General features: G+C 39.8%; 1 protein-coding gene across 2 annotated transcripts in view; it reads right to left on the bottom strand.

The window, feature by feature from the left end:
- The window catches only part of atp8b1 (ATPase phospholipid transporting 8B1), a 41,726-nt gene that overhangs the window by 2,430 nt on the left and 20,076 nt on the right, over window positions 1-19,220 (bottom strand). For both annotated transcript variants that reach the window (XM_086300088.1, XM_086300087.1), the window contains 27 exons: window positions 15,294-15,478; window positions 13,331-13,428; window positions 11,249-11,362; window positions 11,054-11,152; window positions 10,714-10,775; window positions 10,529-10,601; window positions 9,622-9,692; window positions 9,042-9,124; window positions 8,773-8,931; window positions 8,442-8,530; window positions 7,921-8,111; window positions 7,715-7,799; window positions 7,243-7,366; window positions 6,685-6,728; window positions 6,375-6,531; window positions 6,103-6,291; window positions 5,048-5,160; window positions 4,794-4,958; window positions 4,533-4,644; window positions 4,319-4,394; window positions 2,677-2,809; window positions 2,378-2,506; window positions 2,132-2,288; window positions 1,819-2,042; window positions 1,117-1,200; window positions 651-896; window positions 319-457 (listed from right to left, as the gene is read on the bottom strand). In XM_086300088.1, coding sequence (XP_086156214.1) covers window positions 319-457; window positions 651-896; window positions 1,117-1,200; window positions 1,819-2,042; window positions 2,132-2,288; window positions 2,378-2,506; window positions 2,677-2,809; window positions 4,319-4,394; window positions 4,533-4,644; window positions 4,794-4,958; window positions 5,048-5,160; window positions 6,103-6,291; window positions 6,375-6,531; window positions 6,685-6,728; window positions 7,243-7,366; window positions 7,715-7,799; window positions 7,921-8,111; window positions 8,442-8,530; window positions 8,773-8,931; window positions 9,042-9,124; window positions 9,622-9,692; window positions 10,529-10,601; window positions 10,714-10,775; window positions 11,054-11,152; window positions 11,249-11,362; window positions 13,331-13,428; window positions 15,294-15,459 — 3,382 coding nt within the window. In that variant the 5' untranslated portion in view covers window positions 15,460-15,478. The remainder of the gene's footprint in view (window positions 1-318; window positions 458-650; window positions 897-1,116; window positions 1,201-1,818; window positions 2,043-2,131; window positions 2,289-2,377; window positions 2,507-2,676; window positions 2,810-4,318; window positions 4,395-4,532; window positions 4,645-4,793; window positions 4,959-5,047; window positions 5,161-6,102; window positions 6,292-6,374; window positions 6,532-6,684; window positions 6,729-7,242; window positions 7,367-7,714; window positions 7,800-7,920; window positions 8,112-8,441; window positions 8,531-8,772; window positions 8,932-9,041; window positions 9,125-9,621; window positions 9,693-10,528; window positions 10,602-10,713; window positions 10,776-11,053; window positions 11,153-11,248; window positions 11,363-13,330; window positions 13,429-15,293; window positions 15,479-19,220) is intronic.

Below are 19,220 nucleotides of genomic sequence, written 5' to 3'. Positions count from 1 at the left end.
AACTTGTAGAGGATTTAGCAGTTAAAGAGACTTAACTTTTCTTGACAAACAGCTGTAAGGAGTGTCTACACTGAAAGCTACAAATGAATGATGAAGTTGCCTTAATGCAATTATTGTTTAATATATCAACAAGTAATTTGTCAGTGATATTGCAGCTTCAGCTGGCCAGAGATCCCCTAGGAGCGATTTAATCTGAAGCAGGCTTTAAATTGGAGGCCAACCAACACAGGAATTTTAGAATACGTCATCAACCCTTATTGGCTTTTTGAATAACAGTCAGACAAACCGCTTAAATTAGTGAAGCTGTGGTCAACTAACCTGTGAAGGTGAAAACTGAGGGGAAGATGACATGGATCCCAGCACTGTGGATGTCAAACATGACCCCAAAGTAGATGGCTATGCTGCCCAGAACTGCAAAGCAGTTGACAAAAGTCCAGTAGGAGGTATCTAAGGAGATCTGACAAGACAGGAAGGAGAAAAGACAGACAGGATATTTTACATAAAAGCCATTACAAATATCAATATTCTTGAGTAGCTCCATATTTTGACAACATCAATACTTCAAATAAGTCACAAAATCCGAATTATAATTCCTAAAAGCAAAAACTGAAAATTTATGCACTGCACATGCTCAGAAATTTGTAACCAACCTGCAGATTCACGATAAAAATCAAGGACGAGGCAGCAACGACAGCAAAGGACTGATAGTCTGAGGGGGCTTCTCCGTCTTGCCCCATGGTTTGCAGGAAGGCTCCATAAGGTATGAAGAAGATGATGAGTGAGACGAAGATGCCGTGGAACAAGCTGATGAAAAAGTTTTTGTAGTTAAACAACGTCCCCTGCTGACCGGGAATGTAGAGTTTGGGGAATTTTAAACTCAGTCTGTCGTTGACATCCTACAACAGAGAAAGAAAGAGAAGGTTTCAAGAAATTTTAAGATTAAGAAAAAAAATATCTACTGAAGAATGACTCAACTAAACTCTGTCTTTGTGCCATGAAATTATGAGAAAATTATGAAGAAAAAAAAAAAGCTACCGGTATTCATAATTAGTTTTTACATTCATGCAGGATACAATAGCCCTCTTTTCTTTGGTCTACAACAAATTCAGCTTTTACCTGGTCAAGAAGTCCAACAAGTAGAACAGGCAAGCTGCTGTAAGCCAGATTGTAGAGTGTGATAAACCAGTCTTCAAAGGTGATCTGCGGGAAGGAAAAAACAATCATTTATCGTCTCTGTTGCTGTTCAGTATTATCTGTCACTGAGTGTGTACTTTAGAAGTAAAGCACCACAAATCTGCACTTCTCACTGCACAACCTAATCCAAAGCAATCATGCTACTTAGTGGGATGAGGAATTGAAGATGTAGGAGAGACGTCTGCAGTATCATAATCTTGTTCTTGCCTCTTGTGCGACTGGAGCATTCAGATGTATGCACCGTTAAAAGTATTCTTTTAGGTGTTGCTCAGTAAAAACCTTTGAAGGTTAACATTACGACCCCTTTAGACATTAAACCGAGAAGTTGATGTTGACTAATGGAAATTAGGTTGTGTGTGTGAAAGGCGTTTTCTGTGGATGTCTTCCAGCAGGAGAACATTTACTCTCTGCCATGTTTGAACATGGATTAAAAATTCTACAGAAATGAGCTTCAGTGTTTTGTGTGGGAGCTACTCACTACGTTTGCAATTTTCACAGGGTTAAAGTACATGTTATAATGGGCAAACTCCATGAAAAGTTAGTCTAATGATGGCTATGATACTACAAACATTCCCTTCTTTTCAGAATAAAATCAAAAGGGATGACTTTCACAGTGCTGCTGACCTGTGAGGAGTATCCGTTGAAAAAGGAGTACCAGAAGTGGACCAGAGTGAAGGCAAAGTTCTTGAAGAAGAAGAAACGCAGGAACTTGCACATTCGGATGTAAGACCAACGCCCGTGCACCAGCAGGAGGCGCTGCAGGTAACGGAACTGAGCAAAGGCGTAGTCGCTGGACATGACGGCCTGCATCCCCTCCTGACCGCTGATACCGACACCGATGTCTGCAGCTGGAGGGAGAGCGGACGGGGAGAAATCTTAGAGCAGATTCGTAGAATCTTACACACTTGGCGTGAGCACAGTTAGCTTGTGTCCTTACTTTTGATCATATTGACGTCGTTGGCTCCGTCTCCGATGGACAGTGTCACAGCCTTCTTGTACTTCTTCACCAAACTCACCACATTAGCCTTTTGTTTCGGTGTTACACGGCAGCAGATGACTGCCTCGCATTCACAAGCCATATCCACAAAGTCAATCTACCGGTAGAGAGAAACATTTCACTGGATTTAATATCATGAAGACAAAAATTCTTCTTACTCACAATAATCAAAGTTTTTTGTTAAACCTGTCTCATCTCTTTCTCCCAATCATCCATCGGCTGTCCGTCCTGAGGGTTGCTTGGAGGTTGACGCCTCTTTAGACGCAGACGACGCAGACGACGGCGTTTCTTCTTCTTTTCATACAGAATTTCATTCTGAAAAGAATAAAGAGAGTAGATTAGTATGTAAACCATGCAGGGAAACCGTATTAAAGGCAATATATTACATTTATCTTTAGACTATAACATTGGCTAGGCTTTTTAGTACTACCAATTCATCTTTTATAGTAGCTTTAATTTAGTTTTGGTTTTTGAAGAAAGCTCACCAGCCATCCTCCAGTGATGATGAGAGCATTTTTGTTTGATCCGGGAAAGAAAGGCTCGGCCGTTTTCTTTTTGCCTCGACGGTAAGCTTGAGGGTCATCCCTTCTGCTGGCCTGACGTCTGGTTAGCTTCTCACTGTAGACACACAATACAGGTGATAACAGTGCTCAATTGCAACACAGTTGGGCCATAAATAGTATAAAAGATGGTTGGAACACTTTAAATATGAATGGAAACAGAATGCAATGGTTTCATTTCACTGTTTTCTGATGTTTTGATGGCGATGTGTCCAATCATCAAGTTATTTTCTTTTTAACATGTAACTTGATGATGGAACACATCATCATCATCAAGTTACATGTTAAAAAGAAAATTTTACATCTGTGATGGGGACCAGGTGGTGGTCCCCATCTTTAAGAAGGGGGACCGGAGGGTGTGTTCCAACTACAGGGGGAATCACACTCCTCAGCCTCCCTGGGAAAGTCTATGCCAGGGTGCTGGAAAGGAGAGTTCGTCCGCTAGTCGAACCTCACCTCACCTATGGCCACGAGCTGTGGGTAGTGACCGAAAGAACGAGATCGCGGATACAAGCGGCAGAAATGAGCTTCCTCCGAAGGGTGGCTGGCCTCTCCCTTAGAGATAGGGTGAGAAGTTCGGCCATCCGGGAGGGGCTCAGAGTAGAGCAGCTGCTGCTCCACATCGAAAGGAGCCAGCTGAGGTGGTTCGTGCATCTGACAAGGATGCCCCCTGGGCGCCTCCTGGGTGAGGTGTTCCAGGCATGTCCCACCGGGAGGAGGCCCCGGGGCAGACCCAGGACACGCTGGAGAGATTATATCTCTCAGCTGGCCTGGGAACGCCTTGGTATTCCCCCGGACAAGCTGGAGGAGGTGGCTGGGGAGAGGGAGGTCTGGGCATCTTTGCTTAGGCTGCTGCCTCCGCGACCCAGCCTCGGATAAAGCGGATGAAGATGGATGGATGGATGGAAATTAATCTAACCTAAAATAAAATTAAAAATAAAAAAAAATTTAAAAAAAAGAAGAGGCCCCTCTTCTGTGGAACCAGCTCCCAGTTTGGATTCGGGAGACAGACACTATCTCTACTTTTAAGATTAGACTTAAAACTTTACTTTTGCTAAAGCATACAGTTAGGGCTGGACCAGGTGACCCTGAATCCTCCCTTAGTTATGCTGCAATAGGTGTAGGCCGAGGATTCCCATGATGCATTGAGTCTTTCCTTTTCAATCACCTTTCTCACTCACTGTGTTAATAGACCTCTCTGCTGAATCACATTTGTTATTAATATCTGTCTCTCTTCCACAGCATGTCTTTATCCTGTCTTCCTTCTCTCACCCCAACCGCTTGCAGCAGATGGCTCCGCCCCTCCCTGAGCCTGGTTCTGCCAGAGGTTTCTTCCTGTTAAAAGGGAGTTTTTCCTCCCCACTGTCGCCAAAGTGCTTGCTCATAGGGGGTCATGTGATTGTCGGGTTTTTCTCTCCATGTATTATTGTGGGGTCTACCTTACAATATAAAGCACCTTCAGGCTACGATGTTGTGATTTGGCGCTATATAAATAAAACTGAATTTAATTGAGTCTGCAGGGACAGTCCGCCTTGGGATGTCGTTTGCAATGTTCTTGTCAACCTACTTGACATCATCTCCGTAGTGGATCTCCATGTCGTCTGTCAGAAGTGAACAGGAATATCCGATGTTCTCTGCCGTTTCTGGGGATAAATTATGAAGATTAAAACACGAGTTCAGATTCAATTCATCCAAATTGTTACTTTAACCAGCTCAGGCATGTCGCTGTTATTCATGTGATACAGGTGTTTTATTTCTTGTGCACTTTGGGGTGATGGTACCTTTCTTATCTCCAGTCAGGACCCAGATCTTGATGTCTGCTTTAGCCAGCTTGGCAATGGTTTCTGGAACTCCATCCTGTAGTTTATCCTCAATAGCCGTTGCTCCAATTAGCTAAATGCAAGAGAACTCGTTACTAGCTGTAACGGGAGCTTCTTGCTTTAAAATCCGATAGATTTTTAGCAGAAGAGATTTTTTAATTAAAACATTCAAATGAAGTCTACATGTATATAGAAACTAAAGCGTAGTCATTTCCCACTCACCATCAGGTTGTTCTCGATCTGCTCATACACAGCATCCAGGGCAGCTTCGCGGTCATTCATGGTCACCTGGGCCTCTTTGTGTCTCCTGGACCAGGCTTCGAACTCTTCAGCGCTGATGTCTTTGTAACACAAGCACAGTGTCCGCAAGGTCTCGTTGGCAAAGACCTGATAACATGAAAATGTTGACTTTGTTTACTCCTGAGAGAAAAAGACAGCATCTGGCATGCTGCAAATGAGATTAAACAATAGCTCACATCAAGAGCAGTCTGGGTGGTTTCCTTATGTTTGGAGCTGGGGGAGAGACGCTCGTAAATGACAGTGTCTGCTCCTTTACAGTAGAGACGAATACGGCCATCGGGAAACTTCACTAAAAAGACAGTACATAGAAAGATCAGCGGTAATTAGACAGAAGTCTCAGTGAGGTAAAAAGTCAAAAGTAGCAGGTCCAATCTGTCCAGTCTAAATAGCTTTGATAATATTGCTCTTATTTGTTTTAGTTATTTCTATAAAAAGACCGTAGTCATAGTGACGTTTGGAAACCTTTTTTGAAATTTGTAATTTTTGCCAGTTTGCAAAAAACAAAAACAAACAAACCCTGTTTTATTTTCTATTTCACTTTAAATTAAAAATAAGAATTTAGAGAAATAAAACTATGAATGAAACTATTGACTGAGACCATAAAGTCATCGGGAACCTGTTTGTTGAAATCAAAGATATAAGTAGGGTCATTTCCTTTAGATTTCTAAATGACCGCACTTCTTTTTGCATCCAGAGGTGCTGCCGCCTGCTGACAACTAGAAAGAAGGTAAGTCACAGGTTTCACTTTTTAGGCCCTGAAGCAATATGCCCATTTATATACAATCTATATTCCTTACACTATAAAAGGATGGCATGTGGTGCAGTAGCGACGGTTTTAGCAAGATCTGGATCCACGTCCAGGTCATGCAGCATCCACACATATTGAAATTACAGAATATGTTTAGGATTAACTACGTATGCATTTATATTAAAGATTGTCCAAAACAAGTAAAACTGTTCAAATACTTTTGAGTTCTGTGCCAGTTGTGCATTTTGAGTAGAAACATAATAAAATCCTTCCATGATTTAGTGAAGACTTGATTTATTCAGTTTTTAGGTGGCATTTCATCAAGTTTTTCATTCATTGCGCATCCTTCAGTAACTTGGTACTTTGTTTTGTTTCTGTTTCAAAGTTTGATGGGTTTTTTTCCCTTGCAGCTTCATGTGTATGCAGATAACTGTACATCTAAAGAAGTATTTAAGGACATTATGTCAGGCTGTGTGCTCGTACAGATGATAGACATGCGCTTGCGGTCAGAGTTGAAGTCGAGAAGCGCCAACATTTCGTAGGTCATCTCCTGATCCATCTCCCTGATGGTCATGGTGTCCTGCGTACGAGACAGAAACACGTAACCAAAGTTCCTGGCAGCCGTGACCAGGGCGCCCTCATCAGGAGACGCTGCCTGGTATACGAGATCATCTGAGAGGACAGTACAAAAGCAGATGTCAGTACCTGCAGTCTTCTTTTTAAATAGGACCTATATTATGTGACTGTAGGATTACCGTCTTTGTGCTCCACCATGACGGTGTGGCAGAGGGAGAGCAGTTTGAAGAACTCCATGGCATCTTTATCCTTCTTGGATCGGACATGGGCAACCAGGGAATGATCTATGAACTGGAACTTCTTATCAGCATAGCGGTTCCAGCTCCAGTCCACCAGCTGACATAAAATAGAAAAAGGTTTTATGACTTTCCATTTTCCTGGGTTTATAGGGTTTTTTGGGGACCATTTTTACAGATTGCTGAAGATCGAACTGACATTTAATTTGTTTCTACTCATGAAAATTCTTTCAACTCATTATTTAGATTTTACCTTTCCTCGTTCCAGTGACACACCCTCAGCAGTAGTTGGATCACCTGTGGGGAAAAAGACCAAAGACAACCCCCCACAAAACAAACTTTTAATGCCAAAATTACAAATCCACAGTACAGCAACTGTCAAAAAACAAAAAACACACTGAAAGACAGGAATGAGAGGTTTTAAATAGAGTTGATACAGGACCCAACAATTTACTTAACATATTTTCCTAGATTCATGTATTTGTTTCATTTTCTGCTTTAATTTGCATTTGATTCGATCTTTTAACTCCCTCAAAGCTGTGCCACAGGCCACTGATCAGGAAACTGCTGCTTTTCTTTTGTTACCATTAATCAAAAACATGTATTTGGCACAAACTTCATTGCCGGTAGTTATGTGCCATTATTACCTGTGTAGCTTAAAGTTTGGGTAACTTTAAGCTAAAAACCAACACCAGAACATCACAGGTGGCTTTTCTTTTGGGGGGGGGGGGGGGGGGGGGGGGGGGGGTATGTAAAACTCCCATTCCTGAATCTTATTTTTTCCTTGTGTGAAACAAAAACTCCTCAGTACCATAATTGCGTCCAGCGATGGTGCACTTCTTGAACTGCATGATATTCTGCGTCAGAGTTCCTGTCTTGTCGGAGAAGATGTACTGGATCTGACCCAGCTCCTCATTCAGGGTGGTGGTCCGAGCCTGCAGACAGTTAAAGGAGTTTATGCAGCAGAGCTGTAGTGATCAACTGAGGGTGGAAAATCTGCCATTTTCACAAAATAATCTCCAATTAAAAAGGTCTGGTTTACCACAAAACAGCATATATTCTTCATTTATGTCATATGATTTTGGTTTGGTACAAAAAAAACGAAACACTCCCACAAATACTCTTCGCCTGTTTAAACGTCATTATATTCTTGAATACCGGAAATGGCCATTTAATTGAGGGGCAACACTCACAGGCCTTCAACAACATACAGCATAAAAGTGCGGTGAAAAAAATCAGTTAAAAAAGATAATTGAAAAACAAACATGCAAGTGTTAATGTACCTTAGCTGGGGTGTCTTTTTCTGCAAAATACATCTGCAGGTCCCAGTTGATGAACTTACTCTGGCCCAAGCGAATCACCTCCACGCTGTAGACAAAGCACAAAAACTTTTATTTGGTGTACTGTTGAACACACACACAAATCTGAAAGTGAGCACAAAACGCATTAATATAATTGTTTTCACTTAATTTTGTCTGGCTTTATGTACCTGACATAGAGCGAAATGGGCACCATGGTGTTGAGAACGATGATGTATCCCCAGAAGCTAAGGAAGCCTCTGTGGCCGGGGGTCTGATCTTTGCCATCGAACAGATACCAGGCCTTGGTGCCGATAGCCTCATACCAGTATGTGTGACCAATAGCCAAACCCGCGGACACCAGGATGAGCAGTGCAAAGATCTATGGTGAGGAGTAACAGAGAGACACCAAATAGCTGTTGAGAAGACTTCATATACTACTTGTATGGCTTGACTTACTTATTGCAAATGTATTGTTTAAGTGTCAGTGCAAGAAATTTGGGGGGGGGGGAGACCTCAAAACATATTCAGAAAAAGCAAACATCATCAATAGCATATTTGCATCACTTAAACAGAAGCCTTCAGGAAGATTGGGCCTACACATTCAGTCATACAGGCCAACATTTACCTCAGTCTGTGGCGAGGAGGTGCATCAGATAATAGATATGAAAATAAATATACACTGTGTGTTAAAATGGTGATTGAAGCTTACTGTGTAAACCATGTAGTTCATCAGTTCATCAATTTTGGTCCTCTTGAACCTCGTCTTGCCACCATTTTTCATGATTTTGGTATCACCTCCTACAACAAGAAGTCAGTAAAATACGTTCATTATTTTAACCTTTACAATCAAATTAACCAAACTTTTGAAATACCAATGTTTTAAGAAGAGGAACTGCCAAACTACAACACAAGAAAGTACAATCTGGTATTGAGTTAGAAACAAAAACCAATAACACACACATTTATATTTAATTATTTATATACTTTTTAAACAAACAACAACAACAACAACAACAACAACAACAACAACAAACACACACCTGCAAAGATGACCAGCCCATGACACCAGTCAGTGTTTCTTATCTTGCAACCTCGGAGCAGCATGTTGTCCAGTTCCAAAGGGTAGCGCTCCCTGTCCCACAGCATCATCCCCGTAAACTTGTCAAGACGGTTGTTTGGCTCCTCGCACTCGATCAGGGCTACGGGACAGAAAAAAAGGCGTTGGTTCAGAGAAATAAAATAAGAAATAGCTTGTTTCTGTAAGCATGATTCAAACTGAATGAGTGTGTTGTGGTGATCCAGTTCTTACCATTGAAGTCAGCGAGCTGATGATCCTCCTGAAGTCTTTCATCAGTCACTCGAAGTCCCATCCTAAACTTGAGGTTGGTTTCGCTGCAACGGGAAAACAATATATACACAAAGACCTGAGAACTGATTCCAACCCCGTCTGGGAGAATGATTAAAAACAAAGAAAAATCCCCAGATCATTTCTTTGTTTTTGCAAAAAATAAATAAATGATTATGATCTTGTTTGTATCACTTTCTATTTCATTTCATTTCTATTCCCATTCACTGTAAACACGTTCTATTGGAGGATCTAACTGCACCACATATACAAGTATCTGTTTGATTTAAAGGTGTTCCCTCTTAAAAGCAGAACGCGTTCACACACCAGAGCAAAGACTGTTTGGTTCTTAGAAAAGGCTTTTCAAATTTGCTCTTCTCTTCTCAGTTAGTAATTTGTTGACTGAACACTTGGGAAAAAGACTGATTAAATAGAAATTCCTCAAACACAGTACTCTACTCCAACAGTCCATTGCATCGTTTGTACAGTTTAACCTAATATATGGTGATAGCACAGTACATGGCGTTTTCCCCCTCTTTCTTACCCGTCGAGTTCAGCTGTTTCAACATAACACAGGCTGTTTGGGTTGGAGCTGGACAACAGCAGGAGGTCAGCCTACAGAGTGAAAAATATATATATAAAATATCTGAAAATATAAACATTTGAGTTTTCAAATTTATAAAGCACTCAAAGGATTCAAGGCACACATCTGCGATTTCTTAAGACTTTCGCTTTTGCTCAAAACTAAATGATCAATCAGCTAATATTTTAAGTTCTGGATTATGCAATGCTGTATCATTTTATTCAGCTCATTTCTTTATACCTAGCAGATGTGGATACATTTTAATCCAAATACATTTGATGAGTGGAGTGCCTCCAGGATCGATCAGGAGTCCCTTTTAAGTAAAGTATAAAGAAAATGACTATACACTGAAGATTATATTTTTGTAAACTTATGTAGATGACACGTTAGTTTATGTAACAGTGAACCTCATAATGGCCTCAGCATGTCCCTCTAAAGTCCATTTGCCATCTTTGAGTTTTCTTCTGTACCTTTTCTCTACAGTTAAATATATATAAAAATGGATGCAGCTGTTTGATGTTACCCATTAGTTTGTGAAATCTCAAGTTAAAACTGAGCACTGAATTTACTACATCATGAAAGTGACTGAAACCACACACACATCCTGGATAATGCTTTCTGATTCTAACGAAGACTATTATTTTAAAGATTACATCAATTTAGTGAGGTTATTGGTCTTCACGTAATAATATTTCATCTTAAAGTCCCATAGCGCTAAAAAAGTTGAAATTCAGTTCACATCGTAATAGGGATTTTTGAAGGAAATAAATTAAGTGTGTGCTCATTATGTGAGCTTGTTATGGCTGATTTAAATTAAAACTAATGCAACCTTGTAGGAAAAACCCCCACTTTGGGTGAATTATCATACCGGAATAAAGTCATTTTTCTTGAGACGAACCACATCTCCAACCTGGATTTCCCTCCACTTGGCCTCTTGAAACCTGAAGCAAAGAGAAAAGCAAAAAAAAAAAAAAAGAAAGGGAAATGGGTTTTGTTTTGTTTTTTTAAATTGATTTAAAAAAAAAAAATTTTGATAAGCAGCTTTCTTCCAACCTGCCATTTAGTAGAACCTCAGACTTCCTGTTGTTGATCTCGTTGTCCATCCTGTGGCGTGCCTGAAGTAAAAAGACATAAGAACATGAAGAATAAAACAATCAAAAACTATGCAGAGTAGCTGTAGGAGCATCCAGTCAACTTGAACCTTTTCCTCGTTCTTCTACAAAGGAAACTGAAAATATATCGCTAGGTTTTTTTTTAAACTGATTAAAACAATGCTGCATGTTGTTTTGCCAAGATGAACAATGAGAGTAAGCAAGTTTGCACCTGAGGGCCAAGTCGAGAAGACAATGACAGAAGAATTAACCTCGCATGTCTTCCAAAGACCAAATCTTACCAGATCGTCCACCAGATCTTTGATAGCGGTGATTCCAAGCACGATGACCAGGGGAATCAGAGTAGTATACCAGGGCAGAGTAGAAATCTCTGGAATAATCTAAACAAACAAGACATTTGGTGGCACTCACTGATCCCCATTCTTTGCAAAACTGTCAGTCATAAAACAGATAATGCATAGAAGTAATATTTATACCTGTAGGATGAGCAGAGCCAGGAAGTAGACATTGGCTACTCTCCTAAACTGCTCATACAGATTCAGGGGCAGAAAGGTCAAGAAATTGTACTTGTACGTCTTAATGGCATTTCCCTGCAGAGAAAAGAAACAAACAATTTGCTTACTTCTCTATTCCAAAAAAACGAGTCATTTTAAACGCAAGAGCTTATTTTGGCAGCTTATTTAAAAACAACTTGATTTCAATTCTACTACAAAAGTAAATTCAGACTAGGCTTGAAGACTACATGTTTATGATAAAGCAAGAGTTATAAAATTCTCGATTCTGGTTAGAAAGACAAAGATGCTCTGCAGAAAGTAGGGTTGAGAAATTGTAAACTTATCATGCTGTCAGTACTGAGCTGATGCTGTGTTTCATTTACAGATAACCATCTAAACTCTGCTTATTACACCTGGTTTCCACTGAGCAAGACACTGAAGCTCTGCCACTGTGGGAGAGCTCAGAGTTTGATTTCACAGAGGGCAGACTCTCTTCTTACTGGTGCTGAATGATAAGAGCTGGCTCAGGGCAGATTCCCCCAGCTGGTGTCCAATGGGGTGATGGACATTGTTCTATCTGAGGCTATGCTTCCATTCTGTATCTGTGTTATGTTGAACCTTCACATAAATATCAAAGCAAACAGAAGCAGTTAGCCAAAGGTTCTAGTCTGGAACAGCGGATTGCTTTTTAGACTAAGACCTGCAGGTGAAGCAGGTTTTTTTTGTTTTTGTTTTAATAAAAATTCATTTTCTGTTGCAAAATGTCATGGGAGAAAATGGGAAAGGTTTCCAAACTTGTCTTATTCAAGCTAGTGATCTCAGTCATCATCAATATGAGAAAAAAGAAGTATTTCCTCAGGAATATGTCCAGTTCTTTGAGAAACTACATACTATTAACCACTTTTATAGCAATTAACAGTAAGAAACGCACTGACGTTTTGGCATCTTGCTAGTCTGAAGCATTCAGGTTTTTATTCACGCCATAACACAATCTTGTCTCGCAGCCACAGGACTTGGGTATTATAAGTCAACCATAAACTCCTCTTCATGCCGAAGTATTATAGAGCTACATAAGAACCGATCCATTTAAGATTTTACCATGCCCACACACATCAATGAACTCTAGAAGCTACTAAATCATGGTGCATACTTGTGTTTTGCTTTTTTTTGTTTTTGTTTTTTAATTTACAGGACTGCACCTGTTTTTATTAAGACGTCAAGCTTTTGGCATCTGTTTACTACATGCATTAAATGTGAACTTTTTCAGAATATACTTGTACTTCTTTAGATTAACACACAAAAAAATATGGCGTCATCAACAGGTTATTATGCAGTGGTATTGATGTAATTTATTTATAATGTAATTTATGACACTTTAGCACCACCGGGCAACGCTATGTGGCTTCAATTATATAGTAGAGAAGGCAGCATATCCATTTTGGGCAGCTAATACCAAAACAATCTAGAGATCCACAGAACTACAGAAGAGCTACGAGTATTTTTAAACATCTCCTGGCCTCAGGATCTACCGTATCTGACTGTGTTTGCTGGTGAAAGAAAGGCCGCCCCAGCAGGGTGATCAGGTTTCAACCTTGACAAAGGCCAGTGACACGAAGCATAAAAATCTCTTCCGTGTTAACCGGCTGTCAGAAGGATAAACCACACAGCCAGCAACAACTACTTTAAATGGTTTTCCACATGAAGGGAGACAAATTTAACAAATGAACTGTGTGATGAACAAAAGCTGTACATAAATCAAAGAACAAGATTTTCTCATTTGACTCCAGTGTAGCACGCCCAACCCTCATCGAGTTACATCCACCTCATCCCATTATTCATCTACAGTTCCATTCATAACTGAACAGCGTACAAAATAAAAACGTCATATTTTATAAAACACCCTCTCAGTGGGATGCCTGATGGAAAATACACACCTGCCCTGGTATTTGTTTAGGGTGTGCCATGTTCAGCTCTATATGCTGAGGGTTTGGTTTACACCACAACCAACAGTCAATCTGCAGATAAGTACATTAAATGGCCTGCTGACGTAATGTCTAAACTTACAGAGTATTTGCTCTTCTTTATACACAGAAAGACTTTTTTCTTAAACTCTGGCAGCTGGTGATAGGGTCGGTCATTGGCTTTCACTTTCCAGGTGACGTCTGCGAAACAAGAAGAAAAAAAGAAAAAAAAGACAGTGTTTTAAAAATATACCTAATGTTGATGAAGTAAACTATAGAATAAATAACATGTCTGTTACTTATATACTCTAGAAAGTTAGGCTAAAACACAGACTGTATGTGAAAGATGGATGTAATCAACATAACTTCACCCACCAGTTAAATTAAAAACAAGAAGAAAAAAAAACAGAACAACTCAATTTTCCAAAGTAAAAATCAAGAAACTAGAAATGTCTTGATGCATGCTCAATCATCCAGGTAAGTAAATCAAAAAAGATTGATTCTGTTCATCTGGACGTAGCGTTTTGTGGGAGAAACGTTTCGTCACTCATCAAAGAGACTTCTTCAGTCTCAGCTGACTGCAGGTTTCCCCAATCCTATAAACAGGACATTGCACAGTGACTGAAACCAGCCAACTGAATGAACAATGGGCTGTGAGGTCAGTTCCTTGATCATAAATATGCAAACTGTCATAACCATTGATCAACAACCACTAATTAATGGCCACTAGTACCGTTCACAGAGAGTTGAGGGATGGCTGCAATCACAGCATTATAAGATGGTGAAAAATGTACCCTTAGGCCCCCTCCTCGATTCAGAGATGGTCTTTCCCTTTTCACGTAAATGGCCTCCTTGACTCTGCGCTCAAACCAGCGTTCCTCCCTGTCCAGGATGTGTACATCCTCATCATTGAAAGAGTGTCCACTGGCCTGTAGGTGTGAATAGACTGCAGAGTCCTGGCATGACGAGGTGGCTTTTCTGTGTTGTGTCATCCGCTTCACCAGAGGTTGTTTGGTTTCCCCGATGTATAAATCCTGGCAATCCTCCTGGCACTTCACAGCGTACACTACGTTACTCTGTTTGTGTCGGGGACCCGATCCTTGGGGTGGACCAATTTTTGGCGCAGCGTGTTTTGGGGTTTAAAAGCTACAGAGACCCGGTGTTTAGAAAAAATGCGTCTCAACTGCTCCAATGCTCCTGACACATATGGGATCATTACAGGTTTTCACTTAGGCAGCGGTTGTCCTTCTCTCCTGGATTGGTTGGAGCTTTCTTTAGGCGCCTTCCCAGCTTTGACAAAAGTCCAGCTGGGATAACCACATTTACTCAGGGCCTTCTTGATGTGCTGTTCTTCTGCTTCCCTGGCCGCTGTCTCTCTGTCAGTGGGGATGGTGTTCGCTCTGTGTTGTAGCGTCCTGATGACACTCAGTTTATGCTCCAGTGGATAATGAGAGTCAACCCCTTAAATACTGATCTGTGTGTGTAGGCTTACAGTAAACATCAGCTTATCAATGGTCATAACAATTTGCATATTAATAATCAAGGAACTGACCTTACAGCCCACTGTTCATTCAGTGGTGCTAGTTTCCGTCATTGTGCAAATGTACTGTTTATAAGGTTGGGGAAAACTGCAGTCAGCTGAGGCTGAAGAAGTCACTTGGATGAATAACGAAAGGTTTCTCCCACTAAAAACGCTACGTCCAGATGAACAGAATCAACCTTCTCAGAAGAAACTAGAAAGTCCCCAAAAGTGGGTCACAGTATGATGTGATGCTAGGACATTTAACCACACATCAACCAGTATTATTTGCCTTATAGTGACATTAGTTATGCACATGTTAATAACACTTAAAAATCCACTGAGAATTTAAGGAGGCTCAAACATATTTGTCATTCACCTCAAATTAATCTCATGTCCATTAAAATCTGATCAATACTTTGGGAGAAATAGAAATTGGTATGAAACAGGAAAACTGCTATAAAATGACACATTCATCCCCTGAATCAGAAGGAGAAAAAAAAAAAAAAAAAAAAAAAAGGATCAGCGCACGTCTTGAATAACTCACCAGTGGGTCTTGTCTCCACTTGGGGTTGTGGTGCTCTTTCTGGTGCCTCTTCTTCCCCTTCAGAGCTTTCCTCTTCCAATTCGTCATCCGTCTCATCGTCACTGTATGGCATGACCTCATCATCAGGCCCCAGGGAGCTCTGGGTGTCGACACGTCGTCGACTCATCTTGGCGGGTCAGTTATCTCTGAGAAAGGAAAAAATATGAAGAGATCAGTAGGTTCAATAATAATTTTACAGATTGTTTCACAGTGGAGTCTTCAGACCGTTTCTGAGAAGTTCTGCAACTTTTTAAAAACAATCAATCCAACAGCTACGTTGTGCAACGACTGCAATGATGCACCAGGTGCCTTTTTTTCCAGACCTGCTTACAAAAAAAAAATAAAAAAATTAATGAATACATAAATGAATAGATGGAGTCAGCAGATCAGTTTAATCCAGACAAAACTAATATATGAATGATCTGTAGTGTGATTTCCTGAATAAAGGTTTATACTAAGGATGCATCAGACACTAGATATGACTTAGATGATAATACCAATGCTAAAAGCTAACCTGCTCAGGATGTGGGGCCTCTTACATATGTTAGTATCAAGATTGTCTTAAAGAAAATGTAAACTCATAATCTCCAGAAACTTAAACTGACAGTTTTCCTTAGGGCTCGTTCCACATAAGCCCTCAGATTCAGCATATTTTATTTGTACAATAATTATACAATTTGTTCTGGCCTCAGTTTTCAGACCCACACGTTGCATCCATCATTTATATACAGCTCATGAAGTCGTGATTTGCATTTTTCTTTTTAATTCCAAGTCTGTTTCATAAATGAGGAAGATGATGCAAACACTATAATGCATCATACAAAGTAGTACAGTTGAAATCAATGGGGCCTTCAGATTTCCATAATGTACACAGTAAACTGTAAATAAATGCATTGACTATAATGAAAACAATCTAAATAAATTTAAAACATTAATATTTCAATAAATAAAAGAAAAAAAAATTGGTCAGGTTGACAAGGATTAATGGTTCCACAGGCCTCAGTTTCTCAGACGAAGAAGTGAAAGTAAGAACACTGCAGGGGGAAAAAGAAGGGGGAAAAAGCTGTGACAGCAGTCACAAGTCTAACAGGTTTACAGATGCCGCACACTGACTTAAGAATATGAAAAGAGCAGGAATGCAGCTGAAGCAGGAAATGCATTTCTGCCTCCAGCTGACTGATCAACTCTAAAAGTTTTCACGGCCGGAAAACTGACCGCCCACGTGTAGTATCATTATAGCCATTAATACTCAGTAATCAGTCACAAGAAGGGAGCTGTACTTCTGTTTTTCTCCCTACTTTGACTGACAAATGCCATGAGCAAAACGATGCAGTGTGATGACGTGGGATCCGTGTCGAAGTGATCGTGTCCATGTGAGGAATGCAATCACTCCCTCCTTGTCATCACCACCTCTCATTAAGGATGAGCTTTTTATAGCCTATTTGCGACGACTGGAACAGCAGGACAAACCTCCAACAGCAGTTTTCAGAGTTTAAAGCAAAGTCTTGTGTTTGAAAAGTTTATCTGAAGGGGAGGTGTGGTTCTGTGACATTTAATAAAGCAAACCTTGTTGGTCTTACCGCTGCACTGAATGGCATGACACAGATAATAACCTATGTGTTTCTGTGCGGTTCAGTTACTCAGTGGAACACAGATTATTTATCGACTGCTAATAATAGTTCCTCACAAAAGAAACGTTTCTGTCTTCTTGTTTCCGTCGTGTTCCCTAAAAACTACCGTGTCCACCTGTTTTTGGAAATTACAGAGGTCTTAAAGCACATCTTCAGAAATGAACCAAGCCGAGTGCAATTTACAGGATGGAAATATACAGGATTTGGTTTTCTCTGTTGATATTGTATTTTAACTGTTGTACAGTGCTTTGAGACTTATGTCTGAAAAGAGTTGTATAAATAAACTTTACTTTCTAACAAAACATTTTTCCAGTTTACTTAAACCTGGCATAGTTTTCATTTTTTCCTAATGTGACTATTTCTTTTGCCAACTTTGCACTCTCCACGACAAAGAAGAGAATCGGGGAAACATCCAGTCTCACAAAACAGCACGAGGCACAAGATCCACTTCAAAATATAGTTTGCCCTGATGAGGTAGCAACCTGAAATCCTCGCCAATAGTTAAAATGTGCAATTTTAGACCAGAAACATATTTACAGCCTGGTACAAAATGTTGTTGATCTCTGTAGCGACTTAGTGACAACTGTACACTGGTGACAAAACAAAAAAACAAAAACAAAAACCCACTCATCCATTTATTATTAAAGTTTAAAGTTATGTATTTTAAGGGGAATAGCTGCCACCTGTCTTCATGCTACACCAGTCTCTGACCTCAACTGTGTTTTGTGTCTTTTGGAACATTTGTAATAGAGTTATATGATAATAATGACTTTATTTGTGTAATTAATCCCATTTACCTTTGGGTGACTGAAATTCTAATATTGGATGGTATGTTAATTAGCACTTATTAGCAAGTAACTAATCAACCAAGAAATTAACCAAGCTTTATAGCTTATTTTCTTTGTCAGCTAATACTAGAAAGCACAAATTCAGGGTTTAAATATCCAAAAGATGAAAATTTATTTTCATAATATCAATGTGTGTCCATCTTTTGTAGACAGATTAAAGGTGGATGTAGCTACAATGATGTCATCCACTGGTTTCTGAAGCCTCGAGATGAGCGTTTCCATTGTTACAATCTTGTGTGGGGGGAAAAACTGGATGTGACAAAGAAAGGCGGGTCTCAATGTGGAACTGTACGCTCATGGGCTCACAACTTGTAATTGATAAGTTGTTACCCAATAAGCTTGTGATTTCATGCCACAAATAAATTTTTAAACACTGGGGTTTCTTTGTTAGGTTTTTTTTTTTTTTTTTTTTTTTTTTAAATTGAGTGGACATATGTCTAACACCTTGTTTCAGTATATATGCAGCAATAGAGGCAATATGCATGACGCCATAGTTCATTTTAAATAAACTAGAGGGTTATAACTATAACATACATGACTGTTTTTAAAAAAAATAAAATAAAATTGTTTGGTCTTACCTCAGCTTTGATAGATAATGTAATGAATTGGCCATTTTATCTCCCTCTGACATCTGACTGACTAACAGTTCCTGATTAAAAGGCGCCAAGCTCAGATTGGCACGCTCAATCAGCTTAATGTTTAATGTTGTTAAAGAGTCTTTTAGCACAGCTGATAAGGTTGATTAATTTGGTTTCCAAAAACCAAACATAAGCACTGAACAATGTCAGGAGACACAGAAATGTACCAAACAGAGCTTAGCAGGCCACTCGAGGCAATTATAGTGCAGTCAGCATCCTGTTCTTCGTCTTCATATTAATGAACACTTTTTCCACTTTGAATTTAAACATCGGTCTATCTGTATGCAAGCGCTCTTCCCAAAAAGAGGTTTACGTCAAATTAAAACTGCACAATGAATAAATCAGTGGCAGCTAAATTTCAAGCAACTCATTCAGATTCAAAGCTTTGGTCACACTTGGAGCTTTTGCTAATATTGTTTTTTTACAAAACAGGTGTACTTAATGACACGTCAACACGTCTGCCATGTAACAGGCCCATCTGACAGCTGACATTGCCGGCTTGGACCAGCTTTTCTTGTGTTCCTATTATGAATGTGAGCCACACAAAGAAATTCCTTTCCACTTGTTGGGCAAGAAAATCGAGTTTTAAAGCCTTCTTAAGTCATAAAGGAAAAATATTTTAGTCATTGAGTCTTCAGTCTACACAACCATGGTTTCAAAGGTTTCTAAACCAGACGACATGTTACGTCTCAGTGCATTTATCACCTTTATCGCCACAATCAGTGTTCATGTAACAGCGTTTTTGCAGAAAATGTTCCATAGCTTGTAACT

The sequence above is a fragment of the Aulonocara sp. 'chitande type north' Nkhata Bay genome, linkage group LG7 (assembly GCF_057382095.1).
Source record: "Aulonocara sp. 'chitande type north' Nkhata Bay isolate Kocher_YH1m ecotype deep benthic linkage group LG7, A_spYH_male_GT1.1, whole genome shotgun sequence".
NCBI classification, from domain to species: domain Eukaryota; kingdom Metazoa; phylum Chordata; class Actinopteri; order Cichliformes; family Cichlidae; genus Aulonocara; species Aulonocara sp. 'chitande type north' Nkhata Bay.
This window is presented reverse-complemented; position numbering and strand designations above follow the sequence as displayed.